General features: G+C 43.7%; 1 protein-coding gene across 1 annotated transcript; it reads right to left on the bottom strand.

Annotated features, from left to right (window-relative positions):
- Positions 1-5,846: 5,846 nt before the first annotated feature.
- On the bottom strand, positions 5,847-6,548 carry LOC122033814 (extensin-like). The gene has a single exon (XM_042592978.1). It carries the CDS (start codon positions 6,546-6,548, stop codon positions 5,847-5,849), a length of 702 nt encoding a protein of 233 aa, XP_042448912.1.
- Positions 6,549-15,485: the final 8,937 nt, after the last annotated feature.

Here is a 15,485-nt window from a genome sequence, read left to right as displayed (position 1 = left end):
AAAATTAATTTCAAAATTATTTAAAAATCAATTTCAAAATTATTTAAAAATCATTTCAAAATTATTTAAAAATCATTTCAAAATTATTTAAAAATCCTTTCAAAATCTATTTCAAAATTAGATTTTTAAAATCATTTCAAAATTATTTAAAAATATTTTCAAAATCAATTTCAAAATTATTTAAAAATCATTTCAAAATTATTTAAAAATCTTTTCAAAATCAATTTCAAAATTATTTAAAAATCTTTTCAAAATCATTTCAAAATTATTTAGAAATCTTTTGAAAAATCATTTCAAAATCATTTTAAATCTTTTCATAATTTAATGTCAAAATCATTTTAAAATCTTTTCAAAACTTAATTTCAAAAATATTTTAAAAATCTTTAAAAAAAATTTTGAAATTCAAAACTTATGTTTTATATCAACTGCAAAGTAAACTCCATCTCACACTCACTCATATGCTAAACATGCTTGTTAATCTAGAATGAGTGAGATGGAAAGATAGGAAAATAATTTATTTTGCTCTCATGCTTGGACTCCTGAACTCAAAGAATTTATTAAAAGACATTAATTAAGGGGGAGTGATTTTGAGTTGGTTTTAAAATTAGTTTTTCTTTAAAATAAAATTTTGACTTGACCTCAAAATTAAAAACTATTTTTACTTATCTTCAAAAATTCAGGTTTTTTTTAACTTAACTTTAAAATTAAAAATATTTATGACCTGACTTTTAAATTACAACTCTTCTAGAATGTTTTCAAAGCCTAGTACTTAATCAAGTCTTCTTTAACTAAGCTTAGTTAGACTATACTCTAAACTTAACTATTTGGCAAGAAGTTCTCTCAAGGCAATCATTTTTAAACTGAATATTTAACTAAGTATTTTCAAATCTAGCTAAGTACTTTTTAAAGTTTTCAAAAGTAAAAATCTTAGCTAAACTCCCTCTTTAAAAACTAAGAATCTAAAGAGTTGTGATATCACTTAGTTACTTGTTAAAGACAAAAATAACCTTATCTTAGCTAAAAGTATCTCTCAAACTAAAGGAAATGGAAATATTAAGATTAAGATTACTTGTACTTTAGGGCTCTGATACCTGATCAACACCAATTAGACATGCTTGGACTTAAGGACCAACTAAATAAATAACCTAAAATATTAGCTACTCTCTCTCTTCAACCTAAAAATTAACAAGTTCTTTTTCAAAAATAAGTATTCAAAATTAAGCTAAGTCCCTTTTCACTTAAGCTATATTTTCAAAATTCAATGTTTGCAAAAGTCTTAGCTAAGTGATTCAAAGAGCAACTTTCTCAAACTTAGCCACCTTTATAAATATTCCTTTTTAACTTAGGAGAAAAATATTCCTTGTTAAGCCCTCTTTCTCCCTTAACTAACAACTTTTCAGTAAAATTTTATTATAAGTGTTACACAAGCATTTTTTTTTCAGAGACTAAATCTGTTTTTTCTAAAAAACTTAAAACTTGTCTTCAACTGGCGTATTTTTTTGATATATGGCAAAGGGGGAGAGTAGAAAATTCAAAAAGTAAAAAATGTTGCTTTTGTTAAGGGGGAGAGTAGAAAATTCAAAAGTAAAAAATTCAAAAAGAAAGCCTTTTATTAAGGGGGAGCGTCACAAAGGTTAAGTGTTAGCTTAAGTTATGCGTTTATTTGAATTTATATACTTAAGCTTGATCACTTAAAATCTTTTAATATATCTTATACATTTGTTTTACTTAACTTTGAATTTGGGTTGGCATAATCAAAAAGGGGGAGATTGTTGGTGCAGGAAGCATCCGACGATCGAACCCAAGTTTTGATAATGGCAAAGGGTTCAAAGTTAAGTCTTGTTGTTATCTAACATGTTGAATGAGTGTTTCAGGAAAGCCCTAACTGCGGTTAGGCAGGTGAAAACCCTAGGGGGTGGTAACCCTAGGTGGAGAAAAGTCCTAGCTGCGGTTAGGCAAAAGGAAAACCCTAGGGGGTGGTAACCCTAGGTCATAGGGGGTGGTAACCCTATGCGGAAAGTCTTGGCAGGTCGATGGCTTCAGGCAAAAGTCCTAGGGGGTGGTAACCCTAGGTGGAAAGTCCTGGTGTCGCGAACCAGGTGAAAGACTGGACTAGCCGGGAAGCGGATGCCCAGCAGAAAGTCCGAAAGCGTCGAGTGCTAAGAAAAAGTCCAGTCGATTTGGAGGATCGCACTAGCAACAGGTAAATCTCCTGAGTGGAGTAGGTGAGGACGCGTTCCCCGTAGAGGGAACAGTAGGCGTCGGGTCGACCTAGGGTTTTCGGTTGGAAACCCGAAGTCAGGCTCGGATAGTCCGGAGACTATCATTATCACTTCTATTATGCTTTATGTGCTAACTTTGTGCTGCAGAGTATATTTGGGATTAATGTATCTTGCAGGGACCAAAGTGTAAAGATTAACCTCGGATGAACAGTGTCCGAGGCGCCTCCATGGAGCTTGGAGGCGCCTCTGGTGCAAAAGCTGACCTGGCCGCGAAGCAGGGCTGAAGGCACCTCGGTTGGCTATGGAGGCGCCTTGAAGACCTATGAAGGCACCTTCAAGGTGATAAGGCGCAGAATGGTCAGCGCTCATCTGCACGGTGGACTCGGAGCTATGGAGGCGCCTTCGGAGGCTTTCAAGGCGCCTTGGATGCCCTTTATAAGGGGTCTTCGAGCAGCAGTGAAAAAAAACGAACTCCAAGCAATCCTTACGCTACAAGCTGCTCTAGAAACGCCCAGAAGTGCTGTTACAAGTCCCCGACAACCCGGAGCTTCAGATTCTACTACTTTATTGTTGTCGGTATAATTTGTTTTAGTTCTTTCAATTGTAATATCTTATTGTACATTTTACGAGCTTATAGTTGTTGCCCACGGAAAGCGATTAAGGATCGCGGGCCTTCGAGTAGGAGTCGCCTTAGGCTCCGAACGAAGTAAAATCTCTCGTGTCTCTCTGTGTGTGTTTGTTTACTTTTCGCTGCGTTACTTCTCCGATATTTTTTTACGATTCCGATACGAACGAAATAGCCACGAGCGCTATTCACCCCCCCCCCCCCCCCCCCCCCCCCCCCCCCCCCCCCCCCCCCCCCCCCCCCCCCCCACCTCAATATCTCCCCAAGGGGATATACTCCAACTGCTGTTCGATTGAACTTCCGAGTCACTAACAATGAGGCAGAATATGAGGCTTTGTTGGCAGGATTGCAAGCAGCCCGACACGTAGGGGCAACTCGGGTGATCATTTATTCAGATTCCCAGCTGGTAACTCAGCAGGTAGCCGGCAACTTTACGATAAATTGTAATAAATTACAAGTATACCAGGAAGTTTATGAGAAGATGAAAGAGGAATTTGCAGAAGTTACATTAACCAAAATCTCCAGGGCGGAGAATGAGAAGGCAGACGAGCTAGCAAAGATGGCCAATTCCTTAACTACTTGGGTATTGAACCGGTCAACGGCACAAACTTTTATTATAGCTCAGATAGATCTGCAAAACAATAAAGAAGCAACTATTGATTGGCGGGCGCCCATGATCAACTATCTTAAGCAAGGTATCTTACCAACCGACCCAGAAGAATTACGGCTGGTTAGAAAGTAAGCCCATGCTTATGTCATGTTAGGGGATCAGCTCTATAAGAGGTCCTTCTCTAGACCCTTACTCAAATGCTTGGATATGGAGGAGGCCGACCAGGCCTTGCGAGAAATACATCTGGGCTGCTGTGGCAATCATGTAGGCGGTCGGACATTGTCTCGCAAGGTGCTCCTGGCCGGGTATTTCTGGCCTACTTTATAGAGGGATGCCCACAAGCTGGTAAATACTTGTTTGTCCTGCCAGAAACATCAAACTTTAACACATCGACCGACAGATCTATTAAAAACATCTATAGTCTCATGTCCTTTCGATCAGTGGGGCATGGACATTGTGGGACCATTTCCGATAGCGTCAGGTCAGAGACGTTTTTTATTGGTGGCAGTAGATTATTTTTCTAAGTGGGTGGAAGCAGAGGCCCTGGCCAGGATCATAGAAGATGCAGTCATTCAATTTCTATAGAAGAATATTCTCTGCAGGTTCGGTATTCCTCATAAACTGGTGTCGGACAATGGAAGGTAATTTCAAGGGCAGAGAATCCAGGTCTGGTACAAGGGGTTTGGCATAACGCAAGCCTTCACTTCAGTAGCATATCCACAAAGTAATGGTCAGACTGAGGTAGTCAACCGAGAAATAGTATGAGGTCTGAAGGTTAAGCTGGATCATGTGGGAGGTAACTGGGTGGAGGAATTGTCAAGCATCCTGTGAGCTTATTGTACAACACCTCGAGAAAGTACGGGTCTGACACCATTTCATCTGGTCTATGGAAATGAAGCAGTTGCACCCATAGAAATCGGAGTGCTATCAGTCAGAAGGACTTTATACGATGAAGGAAACGCAGAGCGGCGGTTGGCTGAATTGGATATCATTAGTGAAACCCATGACAGGACGGCAGCTCGGCTGGAGGCCTATCGACAAAGAATGAGGCAAAACTATAACAGAAGAGTGATTCCTTGATTCTTCGGGGAAGGAGACCTGGTTTGGAAGCAAGTTAAGCTTGTGAGGGATGTGGCCAAGTTAGCACCGCAATGGGATGGACCCTACAAAGTTGTCAAGAAGTTGGTATCCGGAGCTTACTACTTGCAGGATAATCAGGGCAAAAGGTTAGATAGGCCTTGGAGTGCTAATTACTTGCGGCCATATCGAGTTTAAAGAATCATATAAAAAAAAGAAAAAACTGAGCAGATAGATGTTCGACAGGTCAGGATATCAGGTTGGGACCAGACCAAATGTCATTAGTGGAAGCTGTATATCTTAATATTTCTTTCAATAGACTAAGAAATGTTAGCAAAGTAAACTTCAAAGGGCAAATGGATGTGCATTAAGAAAAGAAATGAAGTATTTCACAGAAAGTCTTTAAATTACAAGCAGTGAATAAGAATCATTGGAGAGGAGCAAAAATCTCATCCGGAATCTCCTTGAGGATCCGGTCATAGTCTAAAAATTCAGGAGGAGGGGCTGACTTCAAGTAACCTTGTTCATAAAGTTGGCGCAGAGCCCCGACCGCACCATAAATAACAGAAGTGGAGAAACGTTGCTCTGCTTGTGTGCAAAATTCTGGTGATCGCAGATATAAAGCGCGACTCTGTTGACAGCGGTCATTCTCTCCTTCTTTATAGATGACTAGGGCTGTAGATACTCCCTCAGTAGTGGTTCGGGCCTGAGCCAGTTCAGTCCGATCTGTCAATAGTTCTGCTGCTTGGGATGTTAATTGGGCTTCCTGGGATTTTAATTTCTTGCCCTTCTACTGTGCTAAAGTTTCAGCAGCTCTCAGCTTTTGGGTCAACTGATCAATAGCCCGCTGATGATCTAAAGCTTGTTGGTCTATGCGTTGTTGGTGCACAACATCGACTTGCCTTTTTTCTTCCTTAAGACTCTTAAGCTCTCGGTTAGATATCGACAAGGATACTTCGCTCTCAGGGTGTGACTAGCCTGCGCAGGGTTATTTAATTGTAACTCTAGCTCGGTAACCTTGTCCTGTAGCATCTTGTTTTGATGATGAACAACATGGAAAGATTGGTTAATTGTCAGGGACTCTGCACAGGCCTGGGACATAAAAGAAACATCTGATAAGAATGGAGATGATAATAACGGTAGTAATTGATCAGGGAGACTTACTTTGATATACAACTCTGAAAATCTCTCCATCTGGGCAAGGGGTGACAAGTGTTCCATCTGCTGTATACTTTCTTCCCACAAAGTGGCCAAACGACCTTTCATGGTGAAGGAGCTGGTGGGAACATCTCGTCGGGACCTTAACCCCGCTTCAGAAGGGGTAGTAGTACGATAATGATGATGAACCGGTGATGAAGGTTGTGAAGGCCCTGCAGTTGATCCAGAAGGTCCTGCAGCTGATCCAGAAGGCCCAGCTGCCGACCCAGAAGGAGCTGGGGGGTACCGGAGACTGCTCGGGCGGTGAGGTAGCCGGTGAAGGGCGATGCGAGGGGCCAGTCTCGACGTTCTGGTGTTGTTGTGAGGTAGGAGGTTGAGCTGGTGGAGAAGGTTGAGCTGGCGGAGGCTCAACTGGAATCGGGAAGGGATTAGGCGGAACATCGGACGGGCTCGGGATGGTAGTAGGAGTGGCAAAAAGAGGCGAAGAGGTGGTTGCAACAGGAGGTGAAGAAGAAGAGATAGTGGAAGGGCCCGAGTCTGGCACAAGACGAGGGGCTCGGCGTCGAAGTCTCTGAGCCAATGGCTGGCCATCCGAATCAGAATCATCGGAAGGCGGTCGAGCCCTGCGTCTAGAGGAAGAAGGGGCATCCTGGCTCAGGCGGTCATTTGCGGAGCGGGCCTGGCGAGCTGCTTTAAAAGCTTCTCTGAAAGTAGGGCTTGCATGGGGGACATTGGCGAATCTTCGACCGAGGCCGCGACCAGGGATATAAATCGGTCGGGGAGGATTAATAGATTGAAGAGGTGTCGGGGTGGCTGGCCGGGTTGTAGCGGCAGGTCGGGGATGAACAGTAGTCATAGCCCGGGGACTAACAGGGCCAGCAGGCCGAGGTGGACTCGCAGTCCTGGGACGAGTGGGACGAGCGAAGGAGGCCAGTCGGACAATGGAAGATCCTCTACAAGAAGGATGAGGTGAGATATTTGAAGGGGAAGTCCCACCTACAGAGGTCGAAGACGAATGGGGTAGTGATCTTCGTTGTAAAATGACTCGGCCACGCCTCATTATTTCCATGTCACTCAGAGGAAGAGGCTGAACCTCCGAAGTGCGGGTTAAGACTTCAGCTGTACAAGATAGAGTAGGAAGTTAGCTACATTAAGAAAAACAAAATGCTTATGAAGTGGTAATAGAACGGAAAGAAAAGCTTACCCAAGGAACGAGGCGTCTCAGGAGTAAAATAACTCAGGCGGAAATAGGATAACAATTCCTCATATAATAGACGCGTCAAGTTCAGCTGCCAGCCGGCTAAACGAGACGAAGCTTCTATGTAAGAGGTATCAAGATGAAATTCCCCTAGTTCTGGTGATGGGGGAAGCAACGATTGCCATCGCAAGGGCCACTCCACCTCATGAGGAAAGCTAATGAAGAAAAGTTTATTCCTCCAGTTCGGGTCAGAAGGCGGTAGGGATGAGAAAAAAGCAGTTCGAAGATGAGGCTGAAAGCGGAATGTGCCCTCTTCCTGGCACCGGAGGGTGAAGAAGCAGTGGAATAAATGGGCAGACTAGGACAACTCGCATACATCACAAAGCACTACAAATCCACAGAGGATCCTTATGGAATTCAGCATCAGTTGTCCCAGGGGAATTCTGAAGTGGCGACACACGTCAGAAAAGAAGGGGTGGAGGGGAAGACAAAGTCCAACCACAAATTGCTCTGAAAAGAAGGTGCAATATCCGTCAGGAGGATTGAAGAATTGGTGCACTCCAGTAGGGATGACCACGTGTACGTCATCCCCAACTCCATGGGTATATCGCAGGTCATCCCGATCCATTTCATTGAAAGTGGATGAACCAGGGTAGTACATAGCTGCCAGAGAAGAAAGAAAAGATGGGGATGCCATGAGGAAAGAAACACAGGAAGGAAAGATCTAGAGGGAAGCTATTAATGCAAAAGCAAAGACTCAGGAGCAATAAGGGATTCAAGCGGGAAGGAAGAAGAAGACGAGAAAAGTCTGGAGGCAAGGCTAGAGGAGATTATTTATAGCCGCTGGGCAGAGGGGCAATTTCGTCAGATATCATCCACCGGCTCATAATAATTGGTGGGAGCAAAAGAGAACCGAAGGATTTTCTTTGAAAATAACGCCCAAGGGTATATTTGGAAAAGTATCGGTGCGAAGTACGAGGAGACGAATCTCGAGAAAAGACACAATAGTTGTCATCGCTTTCCCAGTCGGGGTACCCTCACTTTCCCGGTCTGGGCTTAACTCTCAACTTCCCGGTCTGACCTGGTCTGAAGTTATCCTGACCTAGATTACAAGGGAAAGAACAGATCAGGGGGCAGGGCCGAGCCAGGGCGGTCAGCAGAGAAAGACAAGCTAAGCAGTTCGGGATATAAGCGCAGACCAAGGCGATTTATTAGGCTAAGTTGAGCGGTCAGCAGAAAAAGGTAAGGAAAGCAGGTCGGGATAAAAAAGGGATTCCAGACCGGGGTCAGATAAGACTTAAACTAGAAGGCCAAAGCCCGCGTTCGCAAGGTTATGGGTCGTATCAGTCAGAAAATATACGAGACAACTGATAAGAGGAGGAACATACTATAAGAAAGTTGATACACTATATAGAAAATCGAAAGCCAGCGGTCATGTCATATCACCATATCATAAGAAGGGTCAATGGACCAAAGCAGATTCAAGTATGAAATTACATAACAAACAGTGGGAGTGAAAGTTTGACAGCTTCATGTTTACATTAAAAGTTAACATATATAGAACCACATCAAGGATCATTGTCAGCAGGAGGCACAGGGGGCCAAGAGCAGCGTCAGCAGGAGGCTCAAGGAGGAGGAATAAGTCGTCATCATCTTTGAAGGTAGGGAGTGCCCCGTCCGGGAGCTCGTTCATTAGGCGGGAAGTATCTAAGAAATCTTCTGAGGGGGCAGCGCGAAGCAGATCTTACTCAAACATTTGTCGAGCCCCGCCGGCCGCACCACAGCATAGCATGAGATTCATTAAACCTCCGATTTTCCTCAAGAAGAAGGGGGAGGAGACATAAGCTTGCCTGTATGCTCGTAGACGACCCACTTCTCCCGCCTGGTAATCTGTCAACTCTGCCCGGGCCTTCTCCGTAGCAGCTATGGCCTTCTCCGTGTCAGCTCTGGCCAAAGTCAAATCTTGTTGACCCTGGAAACATTCTCTTGAGCTTTCAAAAGGTCGGCTTGCATTGATTTAAGGGTCTCTTGGCTGGCTTCCCACTGGCTGTGAAGGGCCTTCTCCTGGTCTGAACTGGAAGCCAGTTGACCCTGAACATCTGTTAAAGTCTTCTGAAGAGCCTCCCGGATTTCCTGCAGACTCGCCAACCAGGCGTCCTTTTCATCCAGCTCAACTACCAGCGAGCGGCGCCTTTCCGCTTCAGAAGCTAGTCTAGACTCGCTTGTCCTCAGAGCCGCTTCCAAAGTCTTAATTTTGTCAAAAGCTGCATGAGAAATGTTGCGGGCGGACTCTACGGACTCTCCAATCAATCGGAGATAACTCGCTAAGTCCCCGGGAGTCGGGTTAGGGGGATCGCGGGGAGTTAGCGGCAGTTCCAATTCCTGGAGATGAGCCTTTAACACTTCGTTCTCCTTCTGCAAGTGATAGGCGTATTGAATGGCACTTAAGTTGGCGAAGCAGGCCTGTGTCAGATATAGGAAGAAAGATTATAAGAGATTCCAGCAGAGGAGCCTTGATACAAGAAAACTTACGGAAACCATCTGGCGAGCAGCTTGATCCAGGCCCTCCATCGGAGGATTCTTCCAAAACTTCCGATTGCCTGATCGCCAGGACATCGCTGAATCGCCCTCTAGTTCAACCAGGGCAACCGGGGGAGGAGCCTTTTCTGTAGTTTCTTCGGCGGCGTGGGACTCTGCGGAAGAAGGCAAGCGCCAAGAGTCAGTAAAGATATACTTCTTGTGACTTTTCCTCCGATATCGAGGAGTAGAGTCCGGAGCAGCTAAGGGAAGGGAGGCAGATAGGGTTGCTGAACTCCCGGGCTGGTCCAGTAAGGGAAGGGGTAGCTGCCCGTGAGAGGAGGCCTGAGCGGGAAAAGAGGCCTGCTCGGGAGTTATAGCCCGATTGGGTGTTGGGATTGATGTTCGTGGCGACAGAATGGGAACCTCTGGCCCCAGGGTCGTCTCCCGGTCGGGAGCATCAGTCTTGGCCCCTGAAGATTGAGAGACGGTGGATGAGCGATGGCCAGAAGGAAGCGGTGGAGGTGATGCCTGAGTCGCTAGAATAACCTTCTTCCTCTAGCGCTGGAGTCGTAGACGTTTGGCTGGAGGGGGAGACACGGCTTGTTCTTCCTCGACCTGCTCTACAGTGGCCAGGTCTTCTACAGGAGCCACATTCGAGGGGAAAGCCGAGGAAGCTTTCTCCTGGGCTGGTGCTGGGGGAGCACATTGAGGCGGATGGGACGGATTGCGAGGCAAAAGGGGCAGACCGGGAAGAGGTCGCCAAGCCCTCCTTAAGCTCCGCACTTAAAACTCTCAAAACGGAGAAAGATTGACGTTTTACATCTGAAGAATATGCTTGGAGCATGGCAGCCTCTGCAAAGGGAAAGAAAGATACCTTAGTTAGCGAAGATTAGCAAAGGGGAAAACGGGGTCTTACCTAATGGAGCCCCTATCTCCGCCTGAACGGGGCCGAGCCCAAACAAATACAAAAAGCCTTCCAACAGTAATACAGAAAAGCAAATGCTCACGCCTTGAAGTTTTTCTGAAGCGGCATTGCAGGAAGGCTGATGCTGATGTACAGGGAGGTTGGAAGGGATGTCAGAGCACCACTGGGTTGGCTCGACCAAGGGGTCAGGTGATCTAATAAAGAAGAAACAAGACTTCCATCCCTTGTTGGAAGAAGGCATGTCAGAAAAAAATTTATAACCAGGCTTAGCCTGTACCATAAACACTCTCGATTTCGAGCGTTTGAAAGAGTAAAAATGATGAAATAGTTGGACGATCAGTGGAATTTGGTATATGCGACATAGAATGACAGTACTGTATACGACTCTAAAGAAGTTGGAAGCAAATTGAGAGATGCAGATGCCGAAGTATTGGCTCAGGGATGCAATGAAGGGATGGATGGGAAAACGAAGGCCTCCTAAAATTTGGTCTCTAAAAACGGTCATGAAGCCTTCCGGAGGGTTGGCGGGGTGTTCATGGGGTGTAGGAACTCTGAGTTCATAAGCATCACTAAGTTGCAGGTCAGACCGAATCACAGATAGGTCATGATCATCTATATCAGAAATGAAGCACGAATACCAAAGGGTGGTCTTACCGTCAGCCATTATCAAGGTAAGGGAGGTTGGAGAAGGAGTCAGTCGAGAAGAAGAAGAACATCAAGTGTGAAGAGTCTAGAAAGGGAAGAGCCGATACACCAGAGATAGCGAAGCAGCAAGAAGAAGAAGGCAGTCGAAACGCTCAAGGCAACGACTGCGGACTGCCTTTAGGGTTTATAAAGGGAGTTCTCCTAGGGAATATCGAAAAGAGGTGTCGAGTATCTTTTTGGGTGAAGCGCCTAAAGCCGTCCGATCGCAGAGGAACATGCTCTTATGGGAAATCGTGTACAAAAAGGAGTGGCGTCGGCAGCGTCATACTGCATAAGCAATAAAGGCATGGGACAGGTGTCGACCCCCTAGGAAGCGTATTAATGATGGACGTGATAAGGAAATCATGAGATGAAGCGGGAGTACGGAAACACTTACCACGTAATTTTCTCGGGAAGCGGCGAAGAAAAGTGGCGGGAAAGAAATTTGAATGCGGCGAGGCCATAAGATATCCTTTCCATCGGCTGAGTGAGATTTTAATGTTTCTATCTTCGCAATACATCTGATACTATGTATCTTTTGCCTGCAGACAAAGTAGAAGCGGTTCCTTTACATAGTCCCTGGTCGGGAAATCACCCCAGGTCGGCAACATCTATCCTGGTCGGGAAATCACCCCAGGTCGGCAACATCTATCCTGGTCGGGAGATCACCCCCAGGTCGGTAACATCTATCCTGGTCGGGGATTCACCCCCAGGTTAGCAATATCTATCTCCGAAAGGGTTTTCCATAAGAATTCCCGGTCAGCTGTCCCAGACTCTCGCCCCAGTGCGAGTTATAAGTGAGCAAGACTCGCACGCCCAACGACCTTTTAGGTCGGCTGTCCCAGACTCTTGCCCCAGTGCGAGTTATAAGTGAGCAAGGCTCTCACGCCCAACGACCTTCCCGGTCGGCTGTCCCAGACTCTCGCCCCAGTGCGAGTTATAAGTGAGCAAGGCTCTCACGCCCAACGACCTTTCAGGTTGGCTGTCCCAGACTCTCGCCCCAGTGCGAGTTATAAGTGAGCAAGGCTCTCACGCCCAACTGTTAGAGTGTATACTAAAAGCCTAGCTTTTGGTATAAACATTTATCTAGAAATAAGAATCACATTGGTCAAATATCTACATTTATGATAAATGTAGTTGTTCAATTAATTTATATTGTAGATAACATGGTGTGTGGTGTCACACACAGAGGATCATGTTATCAGTACCTTATAAATTATAAACAGTAGCTCACGACCATAATGGAAAGGAACAAACCATTGGAAGGTCGTAGTGTAATTAGGTATTAGTTTATCTTAACTATATAATTACACTAGTACACTTAGAGTGTATTGAGTAGGACCATTAGAGGTCGTTTCTTTTATACTGACTTTATAAAGAAACAAAGACCTCAGTTATTATGGAAGTGTGTGCTCTTAATCCTAATATAATAACGAGCAAATATATTTGATATTTATTTCTTTAATTTATCAATGGGTGAGATTTAGTTCGATGAATCAATAAGCCCGATAAGTTGGGAAATGATATCACTTATAGTGTGTGTTGTTGATTATAGAAGGAAACTGTGTCCTAGTGATCTAGGTTGAGAATGTCCCAAGAGGAGCTCATAAGGATTGTCATGTTAAACCCTGCAGGTGGACTTAGTCCGACATGACGATGAAGTTGAGTGGTACTACTCTTGGAGCTAGATATTAATTAAGTGAGTTGTCAGTAACTTACTTAATTAGTGGACATTTGTTATCTTAAACACAGGGAGACTAACACACTCATAATAAGAAGGAGCCCAAAATGTAATTTGGGATTGGTGCGGTAGTTCAATAATAGTTCTTTAGTGGAATGAATTATTATTGATGAAATTAAGTTGTGTGTTCGGGCGAACACGGATGCTTAATTTCATCGGGAGACCAAAACCAATTCCTCCTCTCAGTCCCTATCGTAGCCTCTAGTATATAGAGATTTATACCCACCATACCCACCTTCTTACCCATCCAATGGGGCGGCCAACCTAGCTTGGAACCCAAGCTAGGCCGCCAAGTCCAAGTGGATGAGCCATGTAGGTGGTCGCCAAAGCTTGGGTCCCAAGCTTAGGTGGTCGGCCACTAGAATATTAAAAAGGATTTTATTAAAATTATTTCTTATGTGGATATCATGATTTTAAAAGAGAGTTAAAAATTAAAATTTCCTTTATAACTTTCTACAAAAGATTAAGAGAAGAGATTAATCTCTTTCCTTATTTGTAGTTTAAAAGGATGTTTTAATTTTGGTAAAACTTTCCTTATTTGTAAATCATCTACATGATTAAAGAGAGTTTAAAATTTGAAATCTTTCCTTATTTGTTGATTAAAGGAGGATTTTAAATTTTAAGAAAACTTTCCTTTTTAAACATATTCATGATTTAAAAGAGAGTTTAAAAATTAAATATTCTCTTTTATAAGTTTCTACAAAAGATTAAGAAAAGATTTGATATCTTTCCTTATTTGTAGATTGAAAGAGATTTTAATTTTTAGAGATAACTTTCTTTTTATCCACATGTTTAAAAGAAAGATTTTAATTTATTAAATTTCCTTTTTATAAACCAATCATGAAGGGATAAAATTATTGGAGAAATTTTTATAAATTTCTGGAAACAAATTAGGAAGTTTTAATTCTTGTTTAATTAAAACTCTCCTTGATTTGAGGAAATAAGTGGCCGGCCATGTTTAAGTGAGAAGAAAAATTATTTTAATTAAAATAAAATTTTCCTTTTCATGACAAAAGAATTAAGGAAGTTTTTAATTAAATTTCTTTATTTGTCAAGACCAAGGATTATAAAAGAGGGGGTAGAGAAGGCTTCATGGTGAACAACCTCTATTATTTTCTCCCTCTTTTCTTCCTTGGTGTGGCCGGCCTCCTTCCTTTCTCTTCTCTCCATCTTGTGGCCGGACCTTTTCTTCCTCATTGAAGATCAAGTGGTGGCCGGATTTTAGCTTGGAGAAGAAGGAGAGAAAGCTTACATCCCTTGGAGCTTGATTGGTGGAAAAAGATCTTCATCTCTTGGAAGCATAGTGCTTGGCCGAAACTTGAAGAAAGAAGAAGAAGGTGCTTTGGTGGTTTCTCATCTCGGAAGATCGTTGCCCACACAACGTCCGAGGTTAGAAGAGGAATACGGTAGAAGATCAAGAGGTCTTTCTAAAAGGTATAACTAGTAATTTTTCTTTCCGCATCATACTAGTTATTTTTGGAAATAATACCAAATACAAGAGGCATGCGATTCTAGTATTTCGAATATGTTTTTCGATGTTGTGTTTTTTTGTTTTCTTTTTCCTTGTGATTTGATTGTTCTTTTCGGTTAACCTAAAGTTATTTTAGGAAATTAAATATTAGCATTCCATAAAAGGTTTTGTCTAGTCGGTGGTGGTTGCTCCCATATCCAAGAAGGCCATGTGCCTCGCCACGTCAGTACTGGGATCCAATTATGGAAATTAATATTTAATGGAATTAATAACTTAAGGTGATTTGGGTTGAACGTGTTAAGTTCCGCAGGAGACCCAAGTCAAAACCTAAAAGAACGAATAGATTAAGTTTTGGATCAAACGTGTTAAGTTCCGCAGGCGATCCAAAATTTAATTTAAAAGAACACATGGTAGCTAGGAAAAGGTTCAGACCTTTGTACAAAATTTTTGTACAGTGGAACCTCTAGGCTTTCCGAGTAGCAACCAACACCAACGACCTTTCAGGTCGGCTGTCCCAGACTATCGCCCAGAGCGAGTTATAAGTGAGCAAGGCTCTCACGCCCAACGACCTTCCTAGTCGGCTGTCCCAGACTCTTGCCCCAGTGCGAGTTATAAGTGAGCAAGGTTCTCACGCCCAACGACCTTCTCGGTCGGCTGTCCCAGACTCTTGCCCCAGTGCGAGTTATAAGTGAGCAAGGCTCTCACGCCCAACGACCTTCCCGGTCGGCTGTCCCAGACTCTCGCCCCAGTGCAAGTTATAAGTGAGCAAGGCTCTCACGCCCAACGACCTTCCCGGTCGGCTGTCCCAGAATCTCGCCCCAGTGCGAGTTATAAGTGAGCAAGGCTTTCGCGCCCAACGACCTTCCCGGTTGGCTGTCCCAGACTCTCGTCCCAGTGCGAGTTATAAGTGAGCAAGACTCTCATGCCCAACGACCTTCACGGTCGGTGCAATGATTTTCTCGGTCAGTACTTCTTATATCCTCCGACACAAAATGCAGCAGGCCAAGTTATCACGCCGGACTGATCAGTAAGCCATATTTCAAGGGTTCTGGCTAAACATGAAATTTCGCAGGCACATTCGCAAGTCACAAACACATCTCAAGAGTCTCATTTGCTACGGACAAAGGATCATATGTTATTAGGTGAGAGGAAAAGGGGGTAAGCAGATTATTTTTATTATTTTTGCTATGTTTTGCTAGAAATATTAGAGAAACCCAGGGGTTCTACAAAAACACAATTATACCTGAGCAATAT

This window comes from Zingiber officinale, chromosome 11B (assembly GCF_018446385.1).
Source record: "Zingiber officinale cultivar Zhangliang chromosome 11B, Zo_v1.1, whole genome shotgun sequence".
NCBI classification, from domain to species: Eukaryota; Viridiplantae; Streptophyta; class Magnoliopsida; order Zingiberales; family Zingiberaceae; genus Zingiber; species Zingiber officinale.
The sequence above is the reverse complement of the archived record's forward strand: the minus strand, read 5'-3'. Positions and strand labels throughout refer to the sequence as shown.